The 18,808-nt window shown below is 47.6% G+C and overlaps 1 protein-coding gene across 3 annotated transcripts in view; it reads left to right on the top strand.

The window, feature by feature from the left end:
• Window positions 1-18,808, top strand: part of LOC146868160 (uncharacterized) — a 402,248-nt gene that overhangs the window by 42,979 nt on the left and 340,461 nt on the right. For all 3 annotated transcript variants that reach the window (XR_014962423.1, XR_014962424.1, XM_085609058.1), the window contains exon 4: window positions 10,953-11,078. Coding sequence is in view for 1 of the 3 variants with exons in the window: in XM_085609058.1 (XP_085465184.1) it covers window positions 10,953-11,078 (126 nt within the window). In the remaining 2 variants the exon portion in view is untranslated. The remainder of the gene's footprint in view (window positions 1-10,952; window positions 11,079-18,808) is intronic.

The following is an 18,808-nucleotide window of genomic DNA, read 5'->3' as shown; positions in this document are numbered from 1 at the left end:
ACAAAGCTTCCCACTGGTTACTCAATAATACATCTGCCAGGAGATTGCAGCACAGGCATATCCTCATGGCCAGGAGAGTAGCCTGGATTGGGAATACTGGGAAAAAATCCGCGGGCGACTGTGTGATTGTCAATTTTAGGCACCCGAGTTAGTCAGAGAGTTGTTGGATAATCGTTATGAGGAGGGAAGAAATGGGTCCTGTATCAGGATGTTACCCTTGCACTTCTTCTACAGGAATAGAGCACAGGATAACGGGACGAGATGGCAGGGGTTAGGGGCAGTCACAAAAAGAAGGGATAAGGCTCACAGCAATTTAATGAATAGATTTGCCCCACTCTTAAGTTTGTCGGCCCTGGACGAGCAAGATTGACTGTCGACACCAGGGATCGGGAAGCCTGAAATAGAACTAATATCTGACTACCATTGTACCTCTGGAGACACACACCCCCTAGGGGTACCTGACTTGGTTTTGGGGGCATCTGACCCAGATTCAGTTGTTGGTAACGCTGGTGCGATGGGAAGAGAAGTTGAACCCAAGACCCTTTCAGCCAACCGACCAACAAGTGGTACCAGCCCAAGGCACCTGCCCGGAGCACCTAAGGGGTTAGACCCAAATCACAATGAATTGAGGTTGATCTCCTAGAACATTGCTGGACTGGCAACCAAGATCCAAAATCCGGATTGGCAAGATTTCATTAAAAAATGTCATGTTATTTGTCTTCAGGAGACATGGGAAACAAGTAATAATGCATCATTTATTGAAGGCTATAAATCATTCCCTGTTGCAGCCAGGAAATCAACTATGGGCCGTGCCAAGGGAGGGCTAATTATGTATGTAGCACTGGCTCTTCATGGAAAGTGGGTAGACCTGGGGTGGGATTCAAGCTGCCTCCAGGGAGTAAGATTTACTATTAAGAGTACAAAGATTATTCTTATAAACTTTTATAACGCAGGACAATCTATACTAAATTTGGCTGAGCTGGAGGAGAGGCTGACTAGCTTAAATGACACCAGGGATGCAGGCACCCAGCTAATTCTTATGGGGGATTTTAATTGCCATCAGTGCCCCCACCTGAAATGGGAAGGTGGGAGGTGGGATGCCTGCCCCTCCACCAAGGGCTGGCACACGGAACACTCGAGAGAGGGTCTGGCACTAAGTAGAATTGTCAGCAAGTTCGCCTTAACTCACACGATGGACATGATTGGGCACGGAACATCTTACTCATTGATCCCGTCCTTTAAGGGGAGAGGAAAGGACTCAATTATTGATTATATTTTCATATCCACAGTGCTAGAAAGTAGGGTAGGCCATTTTGAGATTATTCCAAGTGTGTTTAGTGATCATAATCCCCTGGCTATGTCACTTACAGATACACTAGGCACCAAAGTGGCTGAAACACCCACTGTGGGCGAATACAAGGCTAGGGATCAGGGGAGGAGAATTAAATGGAGCAACATTGATGGTGTTGAACTCCATAGAGCTCTCCTCGCCAATGCTGAGAATCACACCTGGAGGTGCCTAGATCTTAAGGTAGAGGGGACGGACCTAATTACAGCATTTGAGGGCTCTGCTCAACATATTGATAGCCTCCTAAGAAGTAAACCCAAGCCCCAGGCTGACTTTCATCCTAGATGGTTCGACAAGCACTGTTCAAAGGCCCACAGGGACCTGAAGTCGGCACTAACTAAGGTCCCAAAGAATAAAGGAAATATTGCCGCATGCAGGAGTCGCTACAAAAAAGCGATCAAGCTGCGGAAAACAGCCTTACAAACAGAGGCATGGGAATCCCTAAGAGAGGCAGCCGAGCTCAGAGACATGAGCAGTTTCTGGAGGGTCATAAACGCTCCGTGTTTTCAACCCGCAGACAAACCCCATGTGGCGTCTCACATCCTGCCAGAGGCATGGGAGGCGCACTTTATTAGTCTGTACAATCGTGGGGCGCCGGAGGTGCAGTTTATACCAGCCATAGGACCCCCCACTTGTGCCTGGACACCCATTACGGTGGATGAGGTCCAGTTAGGCATAGATGGCCTAGTAGTGAGAAAGGCGCCAGGGCCGGATGGGATTCCTCCTGATTTATTTAAAAGTCAGTCAGACCTCTGGGCCCCCATATTAACTAGGGTGTATAACACAGCCATTGAGGTGGGTATGCCTAGATCTTGGTCTACGGCCGTTATTGTGCCCATATTCAAGAAGGGTAACAGAAATGACCCTCAATGTTATCGTCCAATATCCCTAATAGATGTTACGGCGAAAGTCTTGGGAAGAGTCATTCTAAACCGCCTAATGACATGGGCTGACGAAAATAATATCATTACTGACGTTCAGTATGGCTTTCGAAATGGGCGCTCCACAACTGACCAATGCCTTAACCTTTATCACTTGGTGGCAAAGTACACCTTGGTCAGGGAAGGGACAGTTTATTTGGCGTTCATGGATCTTTCAGCGGCCTTCGACTGTGTGAACAGAAGAAGGCTGTGGGAGATCTTGAGCGCCATGGGCGTGGACCCAGGTCTGATCCACGCTCTGCGTATGCTTCACCAAAACACCACGGCACGGGTCAGATTTACCAACGAGGGTGACGTCACAGAGGACTTTCAGTGTCGGGGCGGGGTGAGGCAAGGATGCATCCTCGCCCCATTCCTGTTTACACTTTACATTAATGGCCTCGATAAGGCGCTTGGAGCCTTGGAGGCAGACTGTCCCTGCATTGGGAGGAGAGGCGTACCCGTCCTACTCTACGCAGACGACGCTGTCCTCCTGGCGCGTACAGGTAGGAGCTTGCAGGCCCTCATTGGTGGATTTGTTAGTTTTATGGCAGACCTTGATCTAGTTCCCAACCTCACAAAATCTTTTATTATGGAAGTGGGCAAAAACCCCCAGAAGAACTGTGTCTTTACCATAGGTACACATAAACTTGAGAAGGTAAAACTTTTCAATTACTTGGGGATTGTCTTTGACAAAGACTTACATTTTAAACCCCTTGTAAGTCATAAATGCACCCAATATCTGGGCGCGGTGGGATCAATAATGAACTATGCACGCAGACTTGGTCGTTGGTCACCCAACAAAATAGCACACTCATACAGTTCTGTCTGCTGTGCTAAAACCCTGTATGGAAGTGAGGTGTGGGGTTTCACAAATGGGGGAAAAATTAAATTGGAGGAAGATAAGTTTCTAAGGAGACTTTTGCAAGTTCCGCAAAGCACCCCTTCTTTTATAGTCCATGAAGAGCTGGGCATCTCTTATATTAGCGAAAGGGCCCGCCTCAATCCCATCATGTGTTGGATCAAAATTTGGTCAAACCCCGAGGCAAGCCTCAGTAGACAAATCTTGGAGGACTGTATGAAGGGGGACAAAGGGCTGCAAATACCCTGGCTCAAATTTGTTAAGGACACTTTAACTAGTTTGGGACATGCTAATCTTTTTGATGACCCCTCAACAATACTCAATAGAGACAAGGGTGTCATAAGGGCAGATTTTTTAGGACATTCAGCCAGTGCTAGAGTGAAAAGGGAAGGGCGGAAATGCACTGTAAGAGAACACCAGCTTACAAAAACATGTGTGGGTATGGAATTTTATCTGTCTAACATACATAATAGACAAGACAGATTCCTGATGACAAGATTTAGACTTAATCTCTTGCACCATATTTTATCAGTCCCAGCTGGTTATGCTAGTGACGTTAGCCAAAAAGGGCGCTGCGGTTGCGATCAACGATCTCCGCAAGATACCCTGCACTTTGTTCTACTATGTCCTTTTTATTCTTACCCAAGGAAGCGGTTTTTAAAAAACATTCTGAAACGCACAAAAATCAGGCAGGCCAAAGTGGCCCTTTTATTTCTGAAACTCTCCGCTGACCCATTTGTATTATTTAGCACTGTACATTTTTTACGTATAGCAGTTAGACTTAGAAACACCAGAGGAGAGGATTAACTGTTAGGATTGCCCCCCTGTCTATATGAAAATGAAAGTTTCCTCTTAGATTTAGCCCATACCAACTGCCAAGAGAAAGTTGTAGATAATGATTTATAGTATTCGACTGTCCTGTTTTTAATTACCTCGTACCGAGGGGTTTTAGTACTGATGATTTTAGGGTTATTATGTATACTTGATTGTGGTTTTAATTTTATGTTGTGCATCTTTTATGGATATTTTCAAATACCCGAATAAAGAAATTTGAATTTGAATCATTGATTGGGAAAGCTCATTCGTTTGATTGATTTATTGTGAAATTAGCTATTTGCTGCAGTCTTTTTTTTTTTTTTTCCTCATTTGTTTTACTTGAATGGGAATAGTCTAGTTGCTTCAGTACTGCCAGAATCAAACCATCAATGCAGGAAGAAGACACAACTTCTGATCTTAAGCCGCAGGGATCTGGAACCACATTCCCTTTGACACCAGGACTGAACTAGCCCGCCTATGATTCAGGAAGAAAATGAAAACTCAAGTTTCCAAGGAACACTACTTCAGGCTGAATTCTCAACCCTTTCACTAGCTCTACTTCTTCTCTCTGATCCCTCGCCCTTCTATATATTTCCACTTTGATTTGCTCTCTGTACAATGGTCCTTTTGCTTGCCTGTTATGTTCATACTTTAGAAATAACAATCCATTCAAACATACAAAACACATTTGTACAATCACACTATTTTGCATACACACAACTCTACACACGCGCACATTGTGATGGAAGTTTTCCCTGTTGCTGCCTGTGATTTGTTCTGTGTATGTTGGGGACGCATGCATTGCTGCAGAACTAGTTTTTTCACATCACTAAACCTTGCATGGATGACATCCATGCTGCACCTCATGTGTGGTTCTGAAGCGTGATAAAAAAAAAAATAAACAAATCGTTTAGCATTGCTAGTGCTTATTATCAAACTACCACTTGCTTCCACAGTCCTATTCATAATCCAGATTGAAGCCCTGATTCCGAGTTTGTCAGAATGAAGGTTTCATTTATCCCACCACACAAATAATATAGTGGAATTGTCTTTATTTATGAGATGCAATAAATAATACCCATCTGATGGAGACTTCTAGCTGCAGATTCCTTACCTTTGAATTTCCCAGTCGTCAGGCTGGATCTCGAAACTTTTGCTCGAGCAATATCCCTTGCACGTGCCGTCCAGTGTCTCCATTCGGCTCTGTGCGACGTCTCTAGTGTCAGTTATGATGTCACAGTCACCTGTGACACAGTCACCTATATGGGTGTCACCCAGGCGCGCAGACGTCGGTTCTATTCTATTCTTATACCCTTCTGTTGCTTTTTGACAGGCCTTTTTTCGACTTTTTGTTGACTTTGGAATTTTTTCCAACATTGTGTGTGAGGATGGTTTCGAGGAAGACCTGGTTTAAACCGTGTGGTGCCTTTCACCACATGATGTCGGTTACCGACCCCCCCCCTTGTCTGTCTCTGGTGTCTCGAGCGCAACCACGATTCAAAGTCTTGCTTGGACTGTCGGGCTATGGCTCTGAAGGCCTTGCGGAAGCAGGCTATGAAGCTTCTTGCGGCCTGGTAGTCAACACCATCCAGTGAGACTCCGCGAAGGCCCTGGTCCCGATCGAAGAAGAGGAGGTCGCTGGACCGCTACAGGAGTCCCAAGACCTCTTCGTCCAACTCAAGGTCTTCGGGACACTTGGAAGAGACTCAAGAAGAAGTCCCAAGTGGACATAATCTTTGCCTCAACTATCCTCCGTCAACGAACGAGGTAAGGAGCACTGATGCTCTGGTCACGGTTCTGTGGACCAGGAGCCAGGGTCAACTTAGCGCCTCCCTCCCTTTCCGGGAGCCGCAGCGCCCCCGCGCTCAAATTGAATAATTTTACACGGCTATGTGCCGTGTTTTTGAGCAGGCAGACCCCTCTGATGAGCCCTCTGGCTGTCCTCTCTGGCCACGGTGCTGGTGGGGCCTCAGGGATCCAGGACGACGCCCATCATGGCATCGCGACCTCCCCCGGTGCCGGACCGGAAGTCGGTGCTACCGGTGCTCCCTGGTGGTGCCAGCCCCGTCCTCCCGAATGACACAGAGTTGGAACGGCGTCGCTCTGTGCCGATTCCGACATCGTTTGAACCCAGGGGTTCTATGTTGTCGTCTGAACACTTTGAACATGCTTTAGACTCAGGAGAGGGGGTCTATGGACCCTTTGGAACAGCAGATGTCTCTGCAGAGCAGATGGACTGGTATGGGGAACTTGGCGATGCCAGTGGACTGGACACATCCCCAGATACTGGTATACTCTCTCTGCCAACTGTGGCTTGAGGCCAGGGCATCTTTTGCCATGGTGGTTAAGAGGGTATCCAAGTTCCCTAGACTAGAGTTGTTCTCCATGCAGGTCAGGACTAATCTCCTGACCGAAGTGCTTAAGCATGGGGCTTCCACCTCTAAACCCCTTTTGCCCTTCAATGAGGCACCTGATGTTCTTCTAGGCTTGTGGTCCAAGCCTAGCACAGGAGCTCCTGTGAATGACAAATGCACGCTGCCATCGCCCAGCTCTGAGCGACCCAAAGTTCCTCAGCCAACACCCTGCCCCCTGAAAGCTTGATTGTGCAGGCTTCTACATCCCAGGGCACGTTCCCTTCCGCCCCTCCAGATAGGGAATCCTAGAGGCTGGAATCACTTGGGACGATGTTTTCTTCCTCCAGCCTGGCAATATGTGCGGTCAGTGAATACCGCATGCTTATTGGGCTGTTTCTCCCACTCCCTTTGAGAGACGGTTGCTCAAGTGCTGCCACAAGTCCTGGAGGAGGCCCGGGCTGTGCTCTCTCAGGCGGTTAAGGATTGGAGAGATGCAGCAAAATTCGCCACAAGGTGTGGCCTTGACACAACTGATTTGCTGGGCAGAGCGATTTTTCATAGACGGTGGCCTTGAGGCGACACGCCTGGTTTAGGACACCTGGCTTCTCGTGCGATGTCCTGGCAAATTTGATGGACATGCTGTTTGATGGAACCTGGCTTTTTTAGGAGAAGGCAGACTCTACCCTAGTGAGGTTCAAGGACTCTCGAGCTACGGCCGGATCCTCGGGCCTCTCTCCAGTGGCGACTGCCACAGGTGAGAACGGTGAGGTGGGGCGGGGCGGGGGTCAGGGAAATCGACATACGGTATATGTTAACTTAAAATAAAAAAGAAATAAAACCACTTACCTTGTGCTCGCAGCATTGCCGACTCGGCGATGCTGCCAGCACATGGTAAGTGGTTCTATTTATTTTTTATTTTTAGTTAACTTATCCTGTCGTATGTAGAGGCCTCCGCCCTACCGCTATTACCTGTGGCGGCTTCCACTGCCTCTCTTCTACACCTCATGGCCAGTCTAGCTTTCACCCCTTTCGAGGCAACGAAAGGCGTTTCCAGCCATGTCAGGCCTATCCCAGCCACTGTCCTGCACAGACTTCCCAAGTTGTTCGTGTACGCGGTTCATTCAGACCAAGGAATGGAAGCCAGAAGTCGTCGGCCATCCTGCCCTTGGCAGTCGCAGCCTCCAAGCACTCCTAGTCTTACTCTGCAAGACCGCACCACTCCAGTTGGTGGGAGAATCCATCATCTCCCCTGCTTGTGATTTATAACATCGGAAAAGTGGGTCTTGCAGATCATTCAGGAGTGCTATTGTCTGTCTTTCCTTTCTTTTCCTCCTCCCATTCTGTCAAAACATGAACTGCTGGTGGAGGATCATTTTCAAGTTGCTCCAAGAGAAAGTTACAGCTCTCTTGGCCAAGGGAGCTATAAAAAGGGTCCCATATTCAGAAGTAGGCAGTGGCCGTTATTCCCGCTACTTTCTGATTCCAAAAAAGAACGTTTAGATCTTCAGACTGTCAATGTCTTCTTCAAGAAGGAGAAGTTCAAGATGCTCACTCTAGCTCAGGTCTTGTCTGCCCTAGACCAAGAAGACTGGGTGGTAGCGTTGGAGCTGCAGGATTCGGGGCTCCAAATCAATTTGCTGGAACTTAGAGAGATTCGGTTGACATTGAAAGCATTTCTTCCCTCTGTCAAGGGGAAGTTAGAGCAGGTACAGGGGTGGGAGCACACCGCTTCACCTCCCAGCAAGGTTTGCCCCTGGCATTATGGCAAATGCAGTCTCATGTTGCTTGCTTTGCTAAAATATTTACGAGTGTTTCGCCACTGAGGTTAGAGCAGGTGGTCACGAACACCACCACCGTCATGTGGTACTGCAACAAGCAGGGCGGGGTGTAGTCATGGCTGTTTTTATACAGCTGCCAGACCAACCCTCTCTTTTTAGGTCTCTGATCGTAAATAGGTTTTTTAAGGGGCTGGCTCACTTGTTTCCACCCACACCCTTTAATATGCCGCAGTGGGACCTTAATTTGGTCCTCACTTATGTTGTGTGCTCCCTTCGAGCCTTTACACAACTGTCCCCTCTGGCTGCTTAGCATCAAGACAGCCTTTCTAGTGGCGATAACATCTGCCCGGAGGGTGAGTGAGTTGCAAGCATTATCTTGTATGCCTCCCTACATGATGTGTTTTCCAGTTAAAGTGGTACTTTGCACTTGTGCTTCATCCTTGCGGAAGGTGGTGACCCCATTTCATAGCGGTCAGTCGATTATGCTGCCCAACTTCTTTGCTCCCCCGTATCCCTCTAAGGAAGAGGAGCGTCTCCACCGCCAGGCCCCAAAAAGAGCGTTTTTGTTTTACCTTGACTGTACAAAAGAGTTCCTGGTGGACAATCAACACTTTGTGGGGAAAGTGGGAGCTAAGAAGGGGCGGGCAATGCAGAAAAGGACCATGTCTCGCTGGGTTGTTCTCTGGATTAAGATCTGCTATGCCCTGGCTAAGAAGCTGCTCCCCCGAGGGATTAAGGACCCATTCCACCAGGGGAAAGGCTGCGACTACAGCCTTGGCTCTGGGTGTCCCAGTCCTTGACATCTGTCAGGCGGCAACGTGGGCATCTTTGCACACGTTTGCCAAGCACTAATGCCTGAACAGTCAGGTCTGTAGGGCCGGGTATTTTTCCCGTTCGGTCCTGCAGGACTTCCTAGTATGAGGTATTGGTCCGCAACCCACCGCCGGGATGTCATGACTTGGGTATCTAATTCAAAGATATGGAATCTGCAGCTTGAAGCCTCTATCAGATGAACAAGTTTCTTACCTTTGGTAACGCATTATCTGGTGGAGACTATCTAGCTGCAGATTCCTTACAGGCCCACTCAGGCCCACTTTGCGGACTGATTTTGTTAGAACCAGGGTTATCCGCCTTTTCAGGGCCCTAGCTAGCACACGTTTTCGTTGGTCACTTCATGGCTCTGCGCTTCTGCCGTGGAAGAAAAAAAGTACGATATCCACGTGCCTGGGTGGTGCCTATATAGGTGACCGGTGACTACGTCACGTGGAGCCAATTCGAGCCAGAGTTATTCCTCAAGCAAAAGTTTTCAGATCCAGCCTGACGCCTGGGAAAATTCAAAGGTAAGGAAGCTGCAGCTAGATAGTTTCTACCAGATAATGCATTACCGAAGGTAAGTAACTTGTTCGTCACAAGTTTTTGAGGAATGACATTCAGATTTTGATGCTTACCCCGCCAGACGCTAGCTAAATGAGGAAGGTAAATAACGTGCACTTTCCCCTTGTTAAATTCTGGGGCAACCGGTAATTACCGAATGTGATAAATACTACCCAACTCGGAATTCTGATCTTTGTGTTTTTTCTATGTGTTTATCATATTGTAGCCACTTCTTAAAACGTTTACGTGAAACTTCCTGTTTAGCACAGATTACTATATGTACTCATCCATGAACCACAGTTTTTCCCAAATGTTCAGTGTGGAAAGACAACCAGCAATGGAAGTTTACATTATTATCGGAGATTAGCCTATTAGTGGCCAGGAAAAGGATGGGGTATTTACTGGGTGCAGTAAATAGCTAAGTAATACTTCTGGAATTTGATGTAAACCACACCAATTTTAGACGTATCAGACTTTCACCTGTATTTTTTTCCCCAGGGACATTTTGGAAGGTTTGATGTGCTGACCTTTACCTGGGGAAAATTGCAGGGGTATAGTGTTTGCCCCGAGACAAAGAATTCTGATGAATTCCGTAACCAAAGTTAGTGAGCGTATTGGAAAGTAGCCCCATACTTGTGTAACTGGGGCATTAGGTCAACAAGGAACCAGACGATAACCGTATATAACGGATCAATGTTGTTTTTGTGTCTCTTTACCAGGGCACGAGTCGGGGGTACACGCGGGTAAACGGCGTCCACCCACTATTTTCACATCGTGGACGCCGTCCCCCCTGCCAAGAAGCAGGGCCCCACAGAAATATGATGAACTTGTCCCAGTGTCATTTTCAGACAGCGGGACACGTTCAGCAGCTCCTGCACGTTGTCTGCTACCCATTCCCAACAGTCATGCGTCGTGACCTTATGTGATGTGATGGCACGTGTCATGATGTCACTTGCAAAATGCCCACTTTGGTCAGTCCCACCACTTATTTTTATAGGACTTGTGCCCTGTTCTTTACCATTCTAACTTTGTCACATCAATTACTCAGGGCCATTGAATGATTTCAAGGAGGCAGTGCAACCTGGATGCACTGATTTTATATTTGAGATGTTTTACTTTGGCCGTACCCTTTTCTGGGTATTTTCAAACCGGTTTTGTCCATCACCGTAAGGAAGGCAGGCTCTCCGCTGTCGGGAACATTTTAAATTCTGAAAATAGGTTATTTGCAATGTTTAATCCCTTTTTTGGTAAAATGACTACATTTGACGAATATGTTTCATGTGTAAACATTGCCTTGGGCCTGAGCGTGTTAAATGAAACAAGAGTTTGTACAGTGCTAGTTTTACTATTTAACAGCAGCTCCCCAGTGGTATTTTGCAATAGACGCAATGGCCTTATAGGGCCTGCCTGCACTCATGGCTTTTGTGACTGGATGATGTGGTCTCTGGTGCATAATATCACTTTTGCTGAAATGACGCTTTTGGAATTTGTTGCTTTCAGCTGGAATCGTATCAAGAATTCCCACAGCCAGTGCCTAATGTCTATGGTGCAGAAGAATTGCAGCTTTCTTGAAGACCACATAGCAGAGATGAGGAGCGAACATCACACTTGCAGACAGAAGTACAGGTGCCACCTTCAGAAATTCCCTGCCCAAAACCACTTGAAAAATAATAAAATAAAAAAAATCCTTCAAATATTGGTATGTTTGTGTTAGGTAGAAATATAGACTTGGGGGCTCAAATGTGGGTGGTAAAGGGACAGCTGCCAAACATTGGCTGCTTGTCATAAACGCACCTTTTGCATCCCGTAGGGTGCTGGGATATTGGATTTACAGCGGTGGAGCTGGCACAGGCTCTACCTATAGAACAAATTTCTACTAACTGGGCATCTGCTGGTAGATAGACGCTTCATCGTAAAGGCTTCCCTAATATGCGACAGCTTTTTCTCTGTCGGAGTCAGCCATCTGATCCGTGGTGGTTCCAGACAGAAAGTGTCCCATAAGCTCTTGGAGAAAATGCACACAAGAGACATTCTTTCCTTTTGTTATTTTCTGAAGACAGAAGCTCACGTTTGTAGTCTGTGTTCAGAAAATAAAGTATTAACATATTCACCATTGTACTGCAGACCTGCGATCTTTTTTGTTTACAGAAGTGGTTCTGCTGAAAAAGGTTAGGGCCATTTGTGCAATAAAGGAAAACCACGAACTACTCACCCTGCTGGGATACCTCGACAAATGGATAGTGAGAGCTTAAGTAAAAATACTGTTTGGTTTCTTTAATAAAATACATGTTGATTTATACTAGCTATAAATAACTTGGAATACCTTTAGTTTAGGCACAGCAAGTAAAAGCCAAAATGGAAAAACACCAGTTGCACAACACACTAGTTAAAGCTTTATTTTCATTTCTTTTAGGATATAGGTACTCACAAACACTTTCACGGGCCATAACTAATGGTCCCGCGGTCTGACTGAGCTCCATGTTGCTACCGACAGGGATTGTTCTGAAATAAGTGTTCATAGAGTGGGCTATAAATCATAGAGTACATTTTGAGAGTTTCATGCCATACGCGCCTCCTCTAAAGTAAGCTGATTACCTTTTTAAAACATATGGCCCCAAGAGGGGGCGTGATAGGAGCGCTCCCTCCTAATTGTGTTTCTTCTGACCACATTCCCACAACAAACAGCTTCACTTTTAGATCCATTGGAAACTCCGTAATACTCGCTAGGCATGATTTTACACTTTCCCAATAAGGGTTCAATGGGCGGTGGGGGCAGTCCTATAGTGTGTGTAGGAAGGGGCCTGCCAGAACGCACCCCCTGAGACATTTATTAGTACTAGTTCTACCTGATCTGACAACTTGTCCTCTAGTATATTAACTCCTGCATAGGATTCTTAATTGTTTAAACATGCAACCTGCTTTGATTGCCACCTTATTGCTGCTATCTATTCCTCCTCTTTCTAGATCTGCTAACCACTTGTGCATCAGTTTGTGATGCAAAACCAAAGGGGATGATGAACAGAGTGTTGAACATTGCAAGCACTCACCCCCAGTCAACTGATCTGGGTTTAATCCATCATAATTCTTTAGCTCACTCCGCCACCCCAGTTCAGACATGGCCATGTGCATATCCGTCTGACCCTGTGCCTCATGGGAACAGTCCAGCCTGAACTGCCAAGCCATGTCTTCCCTGGACCGGACACAATCATCCTGGGACCGGTTTCTGGCTAATCGTCCATCATCAGCCAGGCTAGCTTGAATCCAGTGGCAAAGTGAGCAAGGGACCCACGTCTGGGCATACCATGTTTGTGATACCTTTTGAGTTGTAAATTAATTTCTTTTATATTATTGATATTATCTTCTTGGTAACGGGACCAGTCCGGATTCTATCTTCCAGTGGTGAACTATCTTCGATTTGTTGTTTTAACACCATGTTCAGCAGTAGCAGACCTACGCTCCATGTAGCGAAACGTCTTTGCAGCTGTCATTTCATATTCAATTTTTATGAACTTTGTGCTCGATCACTCACATCGCCTAGTTCATTTATTCCTACTAGGTCCCATTTTTTTAAAATTCTTGGCAAGTGCTCACTTCTTTTAAACTTCTGTCCTATAGGGGGTTTCTTTTGTGTGTCACAGCCTGCTAGGCTCTTCTCACTTCCCCCTGGGCCGGCCAGTAGTTTCCCGACGTCTTCTCCCCCCCCCCCATATAATGCAGCTATGTAATCTTGTGACCAAAAGGCTTCCCCAACGATCCTGGGTCCCTCCCAAGGAGAGAAGACCCATTCTTTCAGAAATGCAAGTTGTGCAGCCAGTTGTATGCCCGGAAGTCCAAAAGTGCAGTCGCTCAGTTGTAGGCACCCTGACCAACTTCTGCAGTGATATTAGTAGTGAAGCCCCATACCATAAAACTAATCTGATTTCGCACTCCAGTTTCTGAAGGAAACACTCTGGGAACCTAGTAAGTTGTGTTTTTTGAGGGCATATAGGAACTTAGAAAGCACTATTATTTTTAAGAGATCTGTTCGCTCCAATGTTAATAGGTGCTTTTTACTTTGTCCCTTAAGATGTTCAGTAAATTGTACAGATTACAATGAAAGAATTTGTCTGAGTCCTGTGTGATCTGTATACACAGGCATTTGAACCCCTGCTGATTTACTTCTAGTGGACAACCGGAGATTTGGGCCACGGCCCAGGCGGTTAATGGGACAGTACTGATTTTTCTCAGTTAAGGAATAAAATGTATATCCAGAATATTTAATACATTTGTGGTGCCAAGTCTATATGGAGGTGTAGGGATGTGCTGCACAGAAGAGGGTTTCATCTGCATATGCGAGCCATTCACCCCATTCCTCATCCCACCTTGAACCACTAATCAAAGCATCTCCCCATACCCAACTGACCAGGGCTTCTAAGGCCAAGAACATTGGGGAAAGTAGGCAGTCTTGCCTTGTCCCTCTTCCGAGTGGCAATGACACTGAAATTATACAATTTATATCCACTCTAGCTATTGGATATCTGTATAATAGTTTGAGCCTTACCACATATTTGAGCCAAGACCCATATTTTTAAGGACCTCTAATAAGTAATGTTTCTGGAGGGAGGCAAATGCCTTTAATGCATTCAGTGACAACACTACTGCTGGTTTAGTTACCTTCTCAGTATAGGCCACAAAACCAAATCTCCTTATAAACTTTGTAGTACTTATGTGTGGCATAAAACCTGATTGGTCAGGATGCATGAATGCAGTTATTACCTCTTCCAGTCGGGCAACCATACTTTGTCCAAGATCCTAGTTTCCACATGCAAGAGAGAAATTGGCCTGTACCATTAACATTCATCCTGGGTTTGTCTGACAATACAACGCATGCCTTTGCCACGCGTGCTTTTCCACACAGCCTGTACCATGTGTGGTAAGTATAATAAAATATTTATATTTAATATTACATGTATTTTTTGGGGAAGGGAGAAACAGTCCCCATTGCCCGCCCCTTCTATTTTATTTACTCCTAACCTTCTTTTACTACCTACCTCTAAGTCCTAAAAATACCATTACCACCCTGCCCCACTATCCTCCCCATAACCCTAAAATGACTCTTATTAACCTTTCCCGCTACTGACCCCCTAAAGCCTACATTTACTCTTACCACTACCCATCTTAAACCCTAAAATGACCTCTACCGCCCCTAAACCCTAATATTACCCTTATCAACCTTTATCACTGCCCACCCCTAACCGTCCTATCTTACCAATACTTACCATGTGTGGTAAAGGCAGCGTTGTAATGACTGTTACACAGGTTTATGAATGACACCATTGTGGCCACCCTGAGATCATTGATTGATTGCCTTTTTCTCTTTCGGTCAAGCAGTGGTGCTGGAACAATTTTCAGAGTGGGGGTGCTGCCATCAGTGTTACATAACGGAAGTCGTAGGGATTGAGAAAAATGCAGGCGTCGCACAATGAACAAGTATAGCAAAGTAGCCATGAACATTCAGCAGTAGAATGATATGGTTGGTGTTTGTAGCCAGTGGTGCATTTTGGAGCACACTGTTTCAAATATATTACTAAAGTATGGTGCGGTAGCGCAACATCATTTATATAAACAGTACATTTTTCATTGAAATTGTCACAATATGTTCACAGCAATGAAGTTTTGCTGATTAAAATTTTATAATTCACAAACGATGATGTGTGGAAAACAGGTTTCGGCAAATATTTATCATTTGCACATCACTAAGTAAAGTGTCTGGGCGTGGCTACGAGCGTCAAGATGGTGGTCGCACTCTAGGAGTGCTCCAGACCCCTCCGTAATTCACTCACATCCACGCAGAACTCTGGGAGTGAGGGACACTTCCAACTCACTCAACAGTGAGCAAGTGACCTGTCTGCGCTGATACCGTCGCTGCAGAGGACTCCTGCGTACTGTAGAGACGGCCGCCGCCGCATTGAACAGCGGCCGCGAGGGGGTAAAATGGCCTGTACGACTCACCTGCTGCAGATTTCTGCGGCCCCGTGGAGATCAAGATACAAGCAGGGACTCTGCTGATCTGGCCCCACCGGTCCTGACCGCTGAGAACTGGGCTGTGGCACACCGGACTGCCAAGCATTCAACCACACACACGAGGGGGGTTGGGCAGTCGTCCAGCAGTTCGGCAGCAACAGCGGACCCCCCCACACCCTGAGGCTCCCCGTGCAGGCTCTGTGGCAGCTCACATGCGGTGCCGGCGGCGCCCTGGCTGAGCGACTCCACCAGTCACGTCTTTGCAGGTGAGGAGGCCTGGCATAGTCGGCGCTTGACCGGGCAGGCCCCGTGGCGAGGGAGGGGCCCGCTTGGACCGCTCCCAATTGGAGCGGGGCCACCTGGCGAGGAGAACTGAACCTTCGCTGACTCAGCAGTGGCCCCCACTTGATGGAGGGGAGAGGATCGGGTAGGAGCCTGAGCAAACGTCCTGCGGTCCAGCGACACCTGCGGATCTCCCGCTGCCTCCTCTGGGGCGGCTGCCACTAACTGCGCCCTGATTGGGCATCTGCACTAACATACCCCGGCAAGGGAAAAGAGACAGCTCAGCGGACTGTGAGCCAAGTGGCCCCGTGTCCGAGGGGAGGCGCGCGGGAGCTGCACCACACCGGTACGGGAGCCTCCTAGTGGAAGAGCCTGGGTCCCCAATTACACTGCGGCGGTCTCTGCCTGCTAGACTGATGACATTCGGGCGGCGATCTCCCCCGACAGTCTGGCCCCCATCGGCGTCCTGCCTCTGGACGCAGAGGGAGCAGTTCAGGCGTGAAGCCCCAGACAAGGCAAATAGAAGGAAACGCCTGACATCAAGCAAGGGACAGGACGTGCCATAGGCCCCCTCCCATCCAGGGGTCACGACCAGGCTAGTTGGGTCCATTTTCTCTCCGGTGCTCACTCCTTGGTTGAATGCCGGAGACAGGCTTCGGTCCCCCAGGTCACCAAGGTAGGCAGACAGAGTGGCGGAAGACAAAGAAGTATCAGGGGCGACAACTAAGACAGGTGGTAACCACTACAAGGGCACCAACACTGAAGCCTCCCCTGACTAGGGTGGTACATCAACAGAGCCATACGACCATACCATACCTGGACGCTGAGGTGGCCCCACCCCTGTGGGCTGGGAGTCTGGGCTAGGAATGCTCCTCCCCCCCCCACGACCTTAGGGAAATGAGCTGCAGCAGGACTGGGAGTGGAGGGGAAAGAGGAGGATTGCTTTGACACCCCGAATGCCTGACTCGATGGGGGTCGTGGCGGAGATACCCCCCAAAAGTGACCAGGAACTGTATTCTCAGATCAACATCCCATCCACCACGACCTAGCCAAGGGGGAAAGACAAGTTGACAAAACTTCCTCCTTCTCAGACCCGCATGGACCAGTACACTACAGGCGGGGCCAACACTGGTGAGGCCGCTTTGGCCAAGGTCCCCCCGAGGGATCTTGCCATGATCCTTCAAGCGATACACTCCTTGTGAGACTCTGTAGAAACCAAAAAAGGTGAGGTAGGTGTATGGACAAGGCCCTTATACAGCAGGACCTCCGAAACGCTACTGCTCGCATTTCAGAAGCCGAATCCCGCCTCTCCACAGTAGAGGATGCTGTATTGACTTTGAAAAAGCAAGTCACATTGCTGCTGTCCCACACAAATGAACTTCATAGGCGTGCAGAGGATGCCGAAAACCGCTCCTGTCGAAACAACCTCTGCCTGGTGGGCGTCCCCGAGGGAGCGGAGCCCACGCACGTTGTGTCCTTCGTAGGGGCCTGGACATAGTCCTGGATGTCATCGGACCGCCTATCTACGTGGTTCATCGTGGTGTAAGCCCATCGAGCTCTTGCACCTAAGACGCTGCCGGGAGCCCTACACAGGCCTTTCATTGCCAAGATCCTTAACTTTAAGGACAGGGATGCTATCCTGCTTGAAGCCCGATCCCATCTTAACTTGTTCTATCAAGGCAGTAAAATGATGATCTTCCCGGACGACACCAAAGAGGTACAGGAACAACGTCCATCCTACACCACGGTCAAGCAAAAACTACAGGCCCTCAATATTAAATACAGACTCCTGTTTCCAGCCCGACTTAGATTGGTTTCTGTTAGACTTGGCACCATTGGCGTGGGTCTCCCTTCCATTTTCTGCTGTTGCCTCATATGTTTTTGCTGGTTATAGATGCTTTGGGCACTGTGCCACTGCTATTCAGTGCCACAGTGCAAGTGCTCCCTATGGTAAATTGATGTATAGATTAGGGACTCCATGATTGGCTGGTTTGGTTTACCTGTCAGACCCTAGTACAGCGCACTGAGTGTGCCCAGGACTGGTAAATCAAATGCTGCTGGTGGGCTTGCAGCACTGGTTGTGCCACCAACAGAAGCAGCCTGTAAAGTGTGTCTCAGGTCTGCCATTGCAGAGCCTATGTGCAGTCTGGTACTGCTATGTTGACTGACCAAGTTCACCCACTTGCCAGTCCCTAAACCTTCCCTTCTCTAAATATCAGCCACCCCTAAGGTAGGCCCAAGTACAGGGTGCATTGTAAGTATAAGGTAGGACATGCCCTGGTGTGTGTGGCATGTCCTGATAGTGAATTGCAGCCATTTTCGTTTTTCACTATTGCAAGGCTACCTGTTCCCCATAGGCCAGAATGGCAGTTTGATTATAACATCTTATAATCCTAACTGACCCAGGGAACATGGTAGAAATTCGAGTTTAGTATGCCTGAACTCAGAATGATAAATTACATCTTTTAGTAAAGTTGGTTTTAACATTGTGTTTAAAAATACCACTTTTAGAAAGTAGGTATTTTCTTGCCTAACTATCCAAGCCTGCCTCTGTTAAGTTGTGTATTCCATGTCTGGAGTTTGAGTGACAGGGGCTAGGGGATTCCAGGAGACAGGATGAGTCAGCACAAGGATGAATAGAGCGATCTACAGGGAGAGTGAGGGGAGAAGTTGCACCTGGGTCTGAATAGGGCTGTGCCTTCCCTCCACAATGCTGGCTCCACCTCCTGTGGTGCGTCTGATGTCCCTGGCCCACACTGTCAAAGGAAAGAGAGTCCTGTAAACAAAGTGCTCCAAGACTGACCAGAACTGGTTTGGACTAGGCAAAGGCCTCTGCCTTCAGAGAACAAAGAGAAAATGAGTATAAAATGGGGGACCCAGACCCCAGAATTTTAGATTACTTTTGGGAAACAGGAAGAACCTTTGCTGAGGAGAGGAACCAGAGAGAAACTGAAGGAGACTATCCCTAAGCTGAGCGCTGTTTAGGGGGGATTGGCCTGCACTGTTTGCCTGACTGCCAAAGAAAGGAGAAAGGAACTTTGTGCTACTTTCATCAACTTGTAAAGGATCGC

The sequence above is a fragment of the Triturus cristatus genome, chromosome 1_2, assembly GCF_964204655.1.
Source record: "Triturus cristatus chromosome 1_2, aTriCri1.1, whole genome shotgun sequence".
NCBI classification, from domain to species: Eukaryota; Metazoa; Chordata; class Amphibia; order Caudata; family Salamandridae; genus Triturus; species Triturus cristatus.
This window is presented reverse-complemented; position numbering and strand designations above follow the sequence as displayed.